This window comes from Tympanuchus pallidicinctus, unplaced genomic scaffold, assembly GCF_026119805.1.
Source record: "Tympanuchus pallidicinctus isolate F22 unplaced genomic scaffold, pur_lepc_1.0 scaffold4, whole genome shotgun sequence".
Lineage (NCBI taxonomy): Eukaryota > Metazoa > Chordata > Aves > Galliformes > Phasianidae > Tympanuchus > Tympanuchus pallidicinctus.
Window position 1 is genome coordinate 46,314,344 of NW_026294758.1, and position 12,511 is coordinate 46,326,854.

The following is a 12,511-nucleotide window of genomic DNA, read 5'->3' on the forward strand; positions in this document are numbered from 1 at the left end:
GCAGATATATGCATACATATTCAAAATGTTTAAATACAAATTAGGACTAGAGAAATACAGTTGAGAGGCAAAGACTGTACTACGTATGGCTTATAGCTCAACAGATGTGCACTGTGCAAAAGTGAGCAATGACAAGACAGCTTGCTACAAAAAACAGAATCACATGAACAGAAATGAATAGGGCAACGATGTAAGTGAAAATAAGGAGCCTGAATTTGAAGTAATAAAAACGAAAGTCAGCACAAGAAATAGAGAATACAAAACGAATAAATACCCACTCAGGACTCAAATGGTCCTACTTTGCCAATTTTGTATAATCAGCAATATAGAAATTATTCATTTCCTTAACACATAAATACATTTCAAAATTGATTAATTAAATAGAATATATGTGGGAAGAACAAAAAAAAATTATGCCTTTTAAAAAGTTTCATAAATAATTATACTTGTAAACTAAGTAAATATGTTAACGTAAAGCAGTATGTGTAAAATTTCTCATGATACAATTTATAAAAATACACATTTTTAGATGTTGCAAAATCCCTTTGATTTTACTAATAAGATAAACACGATTGTTTTTGTGAGCCATTTCAGGAAAGTAAATCACAAGTAATAAGAAAAGAGTTGTGAAAAATTCATTTACAGAAATTAGTATTTGTATTTTTCAGGGTATCACTTCAAATGGAATGTGTTTTCTAAAAAAATTGTTTCTTCAGATGACTGCAAATTAGCAGTAAGCAGATTAGTTCTTGTGCATTCAAAGCTACCCACAAAAGCTCTGAAAAACACCTGGAGTCTGTATGTAAAATATTATGTAACTACCTCATTTTTTAATTCAGAAACATCTACTAGTAAAGGTGGAGATCAGTCTCTCAGTCTCATTCACTGCTGTGAACAGTGAAACTACAATGTATTTTTAAACTTTGGACAAAATGCCACTGTGTGTTTTATATATGCTACCAACTCCTTCCTTTAGCTGTGGGGAGGATGAGGAAATAAGGCAGTTATTTTCAGAAGGTTTTGCTGGGCCAAATAACCATTCAAATACTAAGTATCTGATTCTTTTCACTAACAGCTATACTAACAGCTTTGACATACAGTCCTTTATTTATTCATTTATTTATATACAATTCTTATGTAATGACAGGGTTAAACAGTAGAATCACAGACTAGTTCTGTCTTTGGCATTTATTGATTTATTAGAAGATTGAATGGTATATCAATTGTCATAGAAGTTCTGGCAATCTGAACAACTGTTTAGTAACTTGACTATCATTATGAACTCATTCTACACAGCTTGTCTGGAACGTTCCCACTTCCCTGCTCATGACTCATAGAACAAAGATTTTAAAAGACACCTTACAGTAAATACAATTTTAGAACAGAAATCTAAAAAGAATTACATTACTGCTTTCCTGCACATGGAAATATTTACTACTACTTTTGCATTCCAGTTCTTATTTTTAAAGAAGCATCATTCAAGCACTCAATTTTTAGGCCTGTTCAAATAATGAAAAAAAAAAAGAAACACATACTTTTGAAATCTCCATCACCAAATGTCAATGGGTAAGCTCCTGGCTTTTCGATCTTGTACATTTCCTCTATAAAAAGGATTTTACAATCATTTATCGTGTCTTCTGGGCCTCTGAAAAATAAAAAGTACATTCAATTTATTATCGCAGATCTGGATTCAGTAATTTATGAATCCTAAGCAATGCAAAAAATCTCACTGGTGTATTTTTTTTCAGTGCTGATTCAATTCACACAAAAAATTCTATGTAATACTAACTTCTACCAAAGCCAAAATACACACTCGTTGCACTCACATGAACAAAAGACTAGCTCACTCTCCTCATATTACCTGGCTGCAACGTCAAGAATATAACTGAATACAACCTTATTGACAGCCATCCATAACACTGCAGTTCCATCTCTATAACCACAAACTGTTTTGTTGGCTGAATGCAGCAGACGAGTAAAAATCATATCCTCTCGAATAAAGTATAATAAACATTTTAATGAAAATATATTGTTAGAAATAAACCAAGACCATGTCTCACAATACACGATAACAGATGCTAGTTGGAACCCGTAGAGTAAGAAAAGCAATAAAAAAGATAACTGTAAACTAATAGAAAGCTTCAAAAGGCTTCTAAAAATTTTTGGAAAAATAAAATCTAGTCCTGCAAACGATATTTAATTTTATCTACCAACAGTAATCATTGATGACAGAATTCAGTGCAGTCTCCACAACAGGCAAATAATTTATGACTCCAAAGGGTAAAGGTGTTCACTTGCTCACAGTGAATTTAATGAAATTCTAATTCAATTATAGATGCAGCAGGAAAGAAAAGGTTATACAACTCCTACGCTTTACAAATGTTTCCTTTTCCTCCCCCCTGATGACACTGTGCATTCTTCAGTGTACTAAATAATTTAGAGATTATTGCTAATTTTCACTATAATCCAGACTGGAAGAATTTATTACAGAGCACATCCTAACTGCACTGAATCATGTGTCATTATCAGTTTCATAAAACAGAAAGGAATTTGCTTGCTGGACAGCTTCATTTCTTGCAGAGAGCGATACTTAGTTATTAAAACAAGATCTGAAGGAGATTCAGGTTTGCTGAACTTCTCTTCAAAAAGTAGTCTAACTTACACTGCTATATTCCTACTCTTTGTTCCAGCAAATCTCTTCAAAATCTGAAAATACAAAAGCAACAAAAGGAATACAGACCACAGATGTCCTGACTTGAATTACAAAAGTTACAAAGTTTAACGTTTTTCCACAACAGTTATGTTTGTAGTTAAATGAGAATGCTACAACAAAAGGAATGTATTTTTTTCTTCTCTGCCATACAGAGACATTAGATGCCTGGACATAATATAAAAGCAGTAGCACACAGCCTATTTCCAAATTAGACAGGCGTTAAGATTATACAGATTTTTAGAAGGCTTTGTTATGAATTAAAAACAAAACAAAACACACAAACTATTGCGCTGTTCACAGTTCATTATTTGAAATAGGTTATGCAAGATTCTGCTAACCAAAACTAAAGTGCACTGTGTCATTACCCAGAAATAATGAAAACAAATAATTAGAGATAATGATTAAATATTGCCACACTGGTGACAATTCTCCAAGCATAGACAACCAGTTTTATTTCTTTCAAACAATTAGACTACACAAGTCCCTGAGAATATGTCTGAAGGTTGTACAAATTTTCTAAGCCTTATTTGTAGAGTATTTGTAGGAAATATTCACAGAGACAATTTAAAAGTCCTTCTGAAGACAGCCAGGTGGTGCATTCATACCAAAAGCTCTTAGCTAGGAAACTACATCAGACTACAGACAGGTAAGGAAACGATATTATGGTCCACAGTAAATGAGGTTAACCACAATAACAGAACATCTCCAAGACTTCCAGATGGGTAGTCTGGTGTATGGAAGCAGTTAGACTGTGACCAGATTCACAGCTCTAAATGTGTGGGGGAACACGTTTACTACTGCTAAAAGCAATGTGGGAAAGAAATTTACGTACATATCTACCCACAAAAGACATGCATCTAATTAAAGTAAATCCATCTAAATCTTACTACTGTTTCTGTCTGTTTATTACTGATGCATAAGAGTGGTTTTTACTATTAAAGCAGACTCAAAGCCTTCATGCCCTCCTAAGTTTGAAGCAGACAAATGAAACAGCCAATGGAAATGTAAATTAAGATGCTCTATTAAAAAGTTTCTATTTGTCTGTTAATAGTTTGTGGTAACTTGAATTTAGGACTTGACTTGCCCAAATATTTTGCTTGAGGGTGTGCCTCTGCTTCTTCACTAAGAGCAGAGTTCTCAGAAAAGAGGCCATCCCTGGGAAGAAAGAATGGCTTTGCTCTCTCCCTCATCTCATTGTCTGCTCCCACCACTTCCCTTGTGCTGACACCAGCTCTTGGACTCCGTCACATGCTGACTTAACCGAGGCAGAAGAAAACTAAGCCTGAGAAAAACCCACAAGCAACGAAACCCTTTGTGGTGGCCTTAAGCTCTGCAGTGGTTTAGATCTCCAAGGAACTAGAGTTTAAGAGGACTTTGATGGTGTCTTGATTCATTATAATTGCTTACATGTACCAACATTTTGGCATCTGCATTTATTTTGACCCTTTCAACTCCTTTCAATGCTTGGAGGGTAGCAATTCCCATTGTAAATCATGTGCATACACAATAAATACTAGCAAATTTCAGAGTTTGGGATATTTGAACAGAACATACAAATGCTACATCAATGCAAAGACATCAGTCTGATAGAGAATGGTTTGTTCTTGTGATTAAGAAAATAACATATTTAAGATAATTTTCTTTTGCACACTAGGTGGCATTGCTTAAAGCAGCTCAATGCACTGTAGGAAATATCCCTAAGATTTATCTGTATTTCTATACAGTGTAGTAAACACAGCAAAGCTAACTTCCTGCACCTCAATCTGGACAAGAGTGTATGGTCCAACTACACACACTAAAAGGCTGGACTCTAGCTTCTGTTGGAACCTGAAGGCAATGCAAAGCATGTCATATTCTGTGAATGATTATAGCACTTAAATTCCTTCAGCTGTCACCACATCTGCAGATCTGCTTGAGCAAAATCTCCAGCTTTGGTTTAAAACAAACTATTTATCTAGAAAATCATCCTTGTAGCAGATAAGAGTACTTCTGAGAATGACTACCCCTTTAAAAAGGCTGTGGGGATCAGTACAACACTTCAGGGAAAGGGAGAATGGAAACTCTTCTCCAGTAGCGTGCAAAATCCCTTTGGATTATCTAGGACACAACCACAAGTTCACGGTCATAAAAAATTATGCATTTAGATACAAAGAGGAAAAATTGTACACAATCTTTGTCAGAAAACACAAACAAATACAGATGGAGCTTCTCAGAGCATCACAGTTTCCCTGTTTATTTTTTGTGCCCTGGGGAGCATTCTCTTAACAACCCTATACTTTTTATTAGTCCTACTTTCTTTAAAACAAACTAACCAGCACACCACTACAAAAATAAAATAAAGTAAAACTTAAAAATCCACGAAAAAACATACATATGCACAAAAAACAACAAAAAAAACCCAAAAAACCAAAAAAACCCAGCAGCTCTCCTGCTTCTTTTCAATGCTATTAACCTAGCTAATTATGTTAGGGGATTCCTTATCTATACCACTGCTTGCTTTGTTTATTTGCTTAGCTATCCAGCTTGAATCCTCTAATTCCTAATTCTAATATAACACGTGAGTAGTGAATGTGTTTTAAAACTTAAGCACACAATTATGTCTTTTATATTCTAAATAATATGAAATGTTATGTTTAACAAACCATGAGTATGGATTCAAATATCTGTATTCTTAGAATGAAAAATAAGTATACCTTAAAATTTAAGCATATCTGCGTGGTAAAGTGAAAGTAATACAAAAGTAAAATTGAATAATATGTTGGATATTAGTCAGTACGCAAGTACAGATGTATCTACTGAAAACTTGAAGCATAAGGCATTAAATAAGTTACAATTTTGTTAAGAAATGTTACTCTGATGCTCAATGTAAATCAAAACATCGCTGCTACAAATATGACTCATACAGAGACACGTCTTAAATTACAGTACACTTCACAAAAAAACAACATATTTTCAGAGCATATTTTTCCTATTTTTAGATGTTGTTCATCTTTACTATTTGTTTGCCTTTAGTATTCTATCACTATTATAAGCAAAACAGATACTAGAAAAGAAATAAAATATTAATTTCCCGTCTCTACACTGTCTTATTGTTTACAACTGTTTTACTTTAGTTTACCACCTTTCTTGCAGCATTTCCTGTAGAAATTTTAAAAGTTGCTTAAAAAAAAATAAATCATCATAAGTACTTCGCTGCATACTATTTTTAGAAAAGAAAAAAGGTGGAAGAACACCATAAAGTTGTGGTAGTAATCTATGGAAGCTCATGCTATTGGTATCTGTATCTGCGGGGAACAAGCCAAACTTGAGTTCTGCAGAATATTTACCAGGAGTAAAATCCACAGACATCAATTAAAATATGAAAACTACTTTTAACTCCACAGATTAATACACCATTTTCTTCAAAAATGTCAGTAAGAGATGTATAAATTAGTTGAATGATGTGAGTATACCAAAAGGTACTATAATAAAAAGTCTGTTAAATGCAAAGAAAAGAGATTAATCATCAACATCGTTACTGAAAGTCATGTCTGTACTATGTTAACTTCGAAGTGTTGAAGCTCATCATACTGTTTTCTGTAATTAACATAATACAGAACCGTATTTAACTTCTATCTCTAGAAAAGCACTTGCAAAACAGTACAAAAAATGTTTAACCTACCACATGGTTTGGCAGCAGTACGCCATATATCCACGATTAAAAAAAAACACTAGGATGTTAACAGACTGAACAAATCTTAGAGGGCAAAAAATCTCTTCAGAAAACACCTAGACTAAGGTGTTAAGACTAAGTTTCCACTAAAGTGTATCTAGTATTTGAACTAGACAAAAATGGTATTTTCTGCTTTGAATAAGGTAAATATCAAGCAAAAACTATCAAAAGTTTTAGACAAAGCTAGCATGTTGCAGAACTAGAGAGGAAGTCCAGATATCACTGTGGCAAATGATAGCTTTCAGGTTTAGCCTTACTAAAGCTGAAAAGCTCAGTTCAGCTCGTTGCTCTTAAGTCTAATTCCACTGCCAAAAAACATGCACAAGAACTTCAGAGATCAGACTATGCATAACTTATCTTTAAAATATCTAGTAAAACTGTGATTACATTATTTTGTAAAGCATACATAAGAAACATTCTGACACAAGAAAGGTTTTAAGTTCTTCACCTTACCACAGTGAAAATGTGATGTAAAAAATCTTACACGTTGAGCATAGTAAATGAGATTGCATTTGTACTTCATGTAAGTACACTAAATCCTTTAAAGAAATTAAATGCCAAGCCAGAGCCAAATAAACTCTGCAATACAGCAGAATTGGTAACATAAGATTTCCTTTTTGACAAATTAGCCATAGTGGAAAAAAAAATTCTTCAAATGAACATTCTCATTTCTTTCCCCCTCCATACTTCTTTTTGTTTACACTTTCAAGTTGCAAAGCACAATAGACATATAATATCATAGTTGACTAGAAGCTTGTTATGTGGGCATTATCCTGGATATTTCAAAGGTCAACTCTCAAGAAAGCAAGTGTTGCTAGAAGACAGTTACCACACTGTGAATACTCAATCAGTTCTTATAGCTTTAGAGATTTATTTAGAATTGCTGCATCTCTCTCTGGAATTTTCTGGCTTTAAAACTTTACCATATTGAAAGTAGAAAAAAAAAAAAAAAAAAAAAAAAAAGTAAAAAAAAAAAATCAACATGTACTAAAAGTCAAAATACAAACTTGAATAAAAATAGTAAAAAAATGAGCTCCTAAGCAGAGCACATGAACAGTGTTTAACAGTCATTATTTTAAAAGCATTATGAGTACATTAAAATCATTAGGCTAAAGGACCGTGTCTGTGCCATTAAAATAAACAGTCTCTATGGAAATATACTCTTGAAAATGGAAAACATCTTACGATATTCACTTTAATGTATTTAAACATTGCAAATATTGGAGCACTGGAACAGGCTGCCCAGGGAGGTTGTGGATTCTCCTTCTCTGGAGATACCCAAGACCCATGTGGATACCTACTTGCACAGCCTGCTGTAGGGGGCATGCTTTGCAGGGGGGCTGGACTCGCTGATCCCTAGAGGTCCCTTCCAACCCTTACAATTCTGTGATTAGAATGTAAAAATTACTACTGCTTGCTTTACATTAAAACATAACTACAACTTTGGCTAGACCCCAAACACATTATGTTTGCATAATTAAATAAAGGCTAAAACATACCCACATAATTACAGTGCTCACCAGACATGAATAAAGATTTGCTTTTAAACAGGCTTCTTTAAGATGACTTACTAGTATCTTTCCACATAAAGACTGCATATTGCAGTGATGATTTTACCAAATTTTGCAAAGATGAACAAAATTACAAAGAAATTATTTGATTTTGCACTAACTACAAATATCAGACAGTATTATCAATATTATTCCAGAGCATTCCACCCTCGTTTGGCTTACCATGAAAATATAAGTGCACAGCTACATAAAGGAGTAGTAGCAGCTATGCTCTTTTGTTCAGCTTTATTTATATTACATGAGCCAGTATTATGGCTCATACATACATACAAACAATTTTTCAGGATTAGTAGAAGACCTTACTGTTAGAAATGTTATGACCTAATAGGTACAAATAAAGTAAAATAAAGTAAAGCAAAGCAAAACAGAACACTCATTACCCCACCTACCTCCCTACTACAAAACTTTCATATTCACATTGTGAATGCATACATAAGCCAGCCAGGAAATTACTTTTTTAACATCAGAAGTAAGCATGATGCTTCTTGCATTGATAAAATAATACATTATAGGTCATTACACAAAAGAGAAGCTTTGTTTGCAGGGACTATCCTTTTTCTTTAGTTTGGGATCTGTAAAGTAGATGATTATTACAAAAATAATGTTCATATCTGAAAGCATGAAAGCACGAGCCTTAAAGGACAGCAAATCACATTTGCAAGTCCTAATAATCCATTTATCAGAGTAGCTTAAGAGCACGATTGCCCTAAGCCATGAAACCTACCGAGAAGACAGAGGAATAGGCAGTGAAGGAGGAAGGACAGGTCCCACCCTACGCGCCGGGACCTGCACGAGGCGCACGTGCACTGCGCACCTGCCCATGGTGCTGTAGAAAGGCCCCCAGCTCGGAAAATGGGAGGGGAAAGAATCTGATGTGGGTTACAACACTCCACTCTTGTTACCAGTTAAATGGTCATCCACAGATTGCATTGCCATGTGAAAACATGCAGCTATCAGAAATCTATAAAGTACCAAGAAAAAAAAAGAAGAGCTGGTTGAAGATGCACAGAGATGGAAACCCAAAGGCTTCATGTTCGAAAAACAAAGATAAAGCAGTTGTGCTTAATCACAGGACATGACCTAAGCTCAGCCCAGTTCTCCATTTGCCCATGGGCTGAATCACAAGACACAGAACAACACAAAGATAGCTCACAATATCATTTCAGAGTCTCTGGACCAATCAACAAGTTCTTTTACCTCAAAAAGAGGCAGTCAAAATTAAAGTTGACAGTTACTAGAAGACATTACAAAGATTTTGTTTTCTTTCATTCCTGATAGCAAGCACAAAACAGAGACTTCTAAGGAATTTAGATGCAGTCATAACAGAAGGTCAATTTTGTACACAGCTAGACTAAGAATCTCAGTTCAGAAAGACAAGAAGCACTTCCATTAATACTAAAAACATCCATCGGGATATAGGCCTATCAGAAAGCAATTAACAAAGAAATAATCTTGAAAATACATGAACAATAACAAAAATACTAGAACTAAATAAATAAATAAGTAAAGTACTTGAAAAGAGAAATAAAGAGGGAAAAAGAAAAAGGAAGGAAGGGAGGGAGGAAGGAAAAAAGAGTGAAAGAGATGGTGGAGAATTGAAGGTACCCACTTTAAAACAGTAAGGAAAAAAAAAAAAATTTCTTATCACCAAGAACTCCTGAAAATTAGAAAGTATGCAGACTGACAGAAATTCATAATTAATTGGGCATTTAGAGGGTCCTTCATTATAGATGGTCCTCATACTTCCCACTGCTCAACTTTCTTTACACAAATTAAATCAGGTAATTGTGCCATGATGGCAAATTCCATTATGCACAATATTAAATCCACCATTTAAGTATCTAATAGCTATTGCACAATGGAAGTATAGCGTTTTTAGTTCTTCTGTGTATTATTTGGATTTGGTGATCACAGCATTATTACTCATTTCTAGGCAAGCATGTAACTTCTGGGTAAAACTGTTAAAGAGATTCCTTCAACGAACAAGTGAGGAAGCTGTGAAGGAGGTAAGCAAACAAACAATATGGTATGATCAGCAGGAACACAGCAATTAACAAATCAAGGCTGAAGTGCAATCACTTCAAGGGTAGATATTGAAAGAAGGAAATGCCAGCAGACTAGTCTTATGGAGAGAGCTCTTTTGCCTTTCCTGGGGAATCAGCACACTTGGGTGCTTCCTTGAAAATGACTGTATGCTAATGCACACAGCACGGGGAACAAACAGGGAAAATTACAAAAGTCTTGTAATTATCACAGTTACAATCTCACTGGGAAGATGGAAGCAAAGTGGAATAACTCCTGTGAGAGGAGTACTGTGATGAACAGATACACACTCCTCAGGAAGGACAGGCTAGAAAGGGAGGGAGGGAAGCTGAACTTTATGCGATAACAGATCAGTAGGCAGTTGAGAGTTATGGGTCATGATTAGCAGACAGAACAACATAGCAATGCTGCAGTGAATATCTGCTATGTATGCTTGAAGTGGGAGTAGACATTTGAGGCTTTCTTCAGGCAAACAGAAGTACCACATCCACGGGGTCTGAACTTAAAGCACCCTGATAGTGGTAGAACACAAACAACCTAAGAAATATCTGGAGTGTACTGACAACTTTGATACAGGTGATCGAAGAGATGTGTCTAGGCCTGATAATAAACAGAAGAACTGGTTAACAGATGCAAAAGTCAAGGCCAGCTTTGGCTACAGTGATGATAATTTGACAAAAGATCCTTAAAGCGGAGTAACAAAATTCAGCAATACTGGATTTTGGAGAGCATGCTATGATCTCTTCAGATATGTGCTTGGAAAAATCCTACAAGATACAGCTCTTTATATTCAAGGATCATAACCTCCAATCTCAAGAAATGTTCATCACTATATACAGGAAATTAAAGGCATCAGGAGGCCTGCAATGATGATCAAAGAGCTAAAGCCACACATAAAAAGAAAGAAGATAAGAAATGAAAGAAGGATAGCTAATGTAGGGAAGCAGAGAGTTGCTGTCCAATTGCATAGGGCTGGAGCTGGGAAAATCTACTTCATGCTGAATCTCACAAGGAATACGAAGGGCAACAAGGAAAGATTCTGCCAGTATAAAAATGGCAAACACTACAGAAAAAGTGTGCTCTGTGCTAAAGTTGCATGTGTGTGTGTGTGTGTGTGTGTGTGTGTGTGTGTAGTTCATGGTGGTGGGGGGAAAAAAAAAAAAAAAAAAAAAAGGGGCAAATGTACTCAGTACCTTCTTTACCTCAGTGTTTATTAGGTAGAACTGTCTTCAGTAATCCCTAGTGCTTGGGATCAGAAGAAACACCTAGAACAAAGATGACCTGCTATCAGTGAAGGTTATGGAGCACTTAAACTGGACATAGTATAGCCTATGGAATCTAATAGGTTGCACACACAAACTCTGAGAGAGCTGCTTTTTGTCTGCGCAGCATCACTTTTGGTCATCTTTGAGAGGTCATGACAACCAGGACATGTTCCTGCAAACCAGAAGAGAGTAAGTGTCACTCATCTTCAGGAAGGAAGATCTGCTGACAGGCTGGTGAACCTTGCCTGCATCCCCAGGAAGTTAGAGGAGCAAATAACCCTGGAAATCATTTTCAGATTTAAGGACAAGAAGGTGACTGAGAATTGTCAGCATTTATTTTCAAAGAGGAAATCATGTTTATCTAGCATGGTGGTCTTCTACAATGCAGCGACATGCCTGGACGATGATAGGTGAGCAGCTAGCTGGAAGCTAGTCATTGATCTACCCCAGTCATTGATACAGAGCCAGAACTGCAGAATGATGCAATCAATGCATTCTCAGCAAGCTCATATAATACAAAACCAGGAATGGCTTATGGTATTAATACAATACCAGGAATGGTACTAAACCAGGAATACACCAAATAACTATGCTGCCTTTCAGAATGACCTGGACAAGGTAAGAAGCATAGAGAAATTTCATTATGTTCAACAAAGGGAAACACGCAGAGCTTACATACAAGGAGTACCTCTTCTCACAGTACAACTGGCTCTTCATCAAGTGGCTGGAGAGCAGCTTAGCAGAGGAGGACCCTGAAGTTTTGGTAGACAAGATGATCATAAGCCAGCAATGCGATTTAATAAGTCAAGAAAGTCAGCAGTCTTCAGGGTTGCCTAACGAAGAGAACTGCCAGTGCAGAGAAGAATTTTTTATTTTTTAAATACAGCACTAGGCTTCTCAGTGTAAGTAAGTTACAGGCTTACTGGAGTGACTCCAGAAGAGAGCCTGTCACAGAGATGCTAAGATGCTAAAGGGATCGGAGCATTTTATACATCAGAATGTTTAGCCTGCAGAAGAGAAAGCTTATTAATAGATGTCTCTTATTCATGTGTATAAATTTCTAAGAGGAGTGCATATAGAATGTAGAACCAGACTCTTCACACAAGTACCTACTGTCAGGACAAGAGCAACTGGCTCGAATGAAAACACATGAAATTCATACAACATCAAGGCCTTTTTTGTCCTTAATTATGATTTTAAGCATATG

At 35.6% G+C, this 12,511-nt stretch overlaps 1 protein-coding gene across 2 annotated transcripts in view; it reads right to left on the reverse strand.

Annotated features, from left to right (window-relative positions):
* Positions 1-12,511, reverse strand: part of UHRF2 (ubiquitin like with PHD and ring finger domains 2) — a 75,867-nt gene that overhangs the window by 25,924 nt on the left and 37,432 nt on the right. For both annotated transcript variants that reach the window (XM_052700478.1, XM_052700477.1), the window contains exon 5: positions 1,536-1,645. In XM_052700478.1, the coding sequence (XP_052556438.1) occupies positions 1,536-1,645 (110 nt within the window). The remainder of the gene's footprint in view (positions 1-1,535; positions 1,646-12,511) is intronic.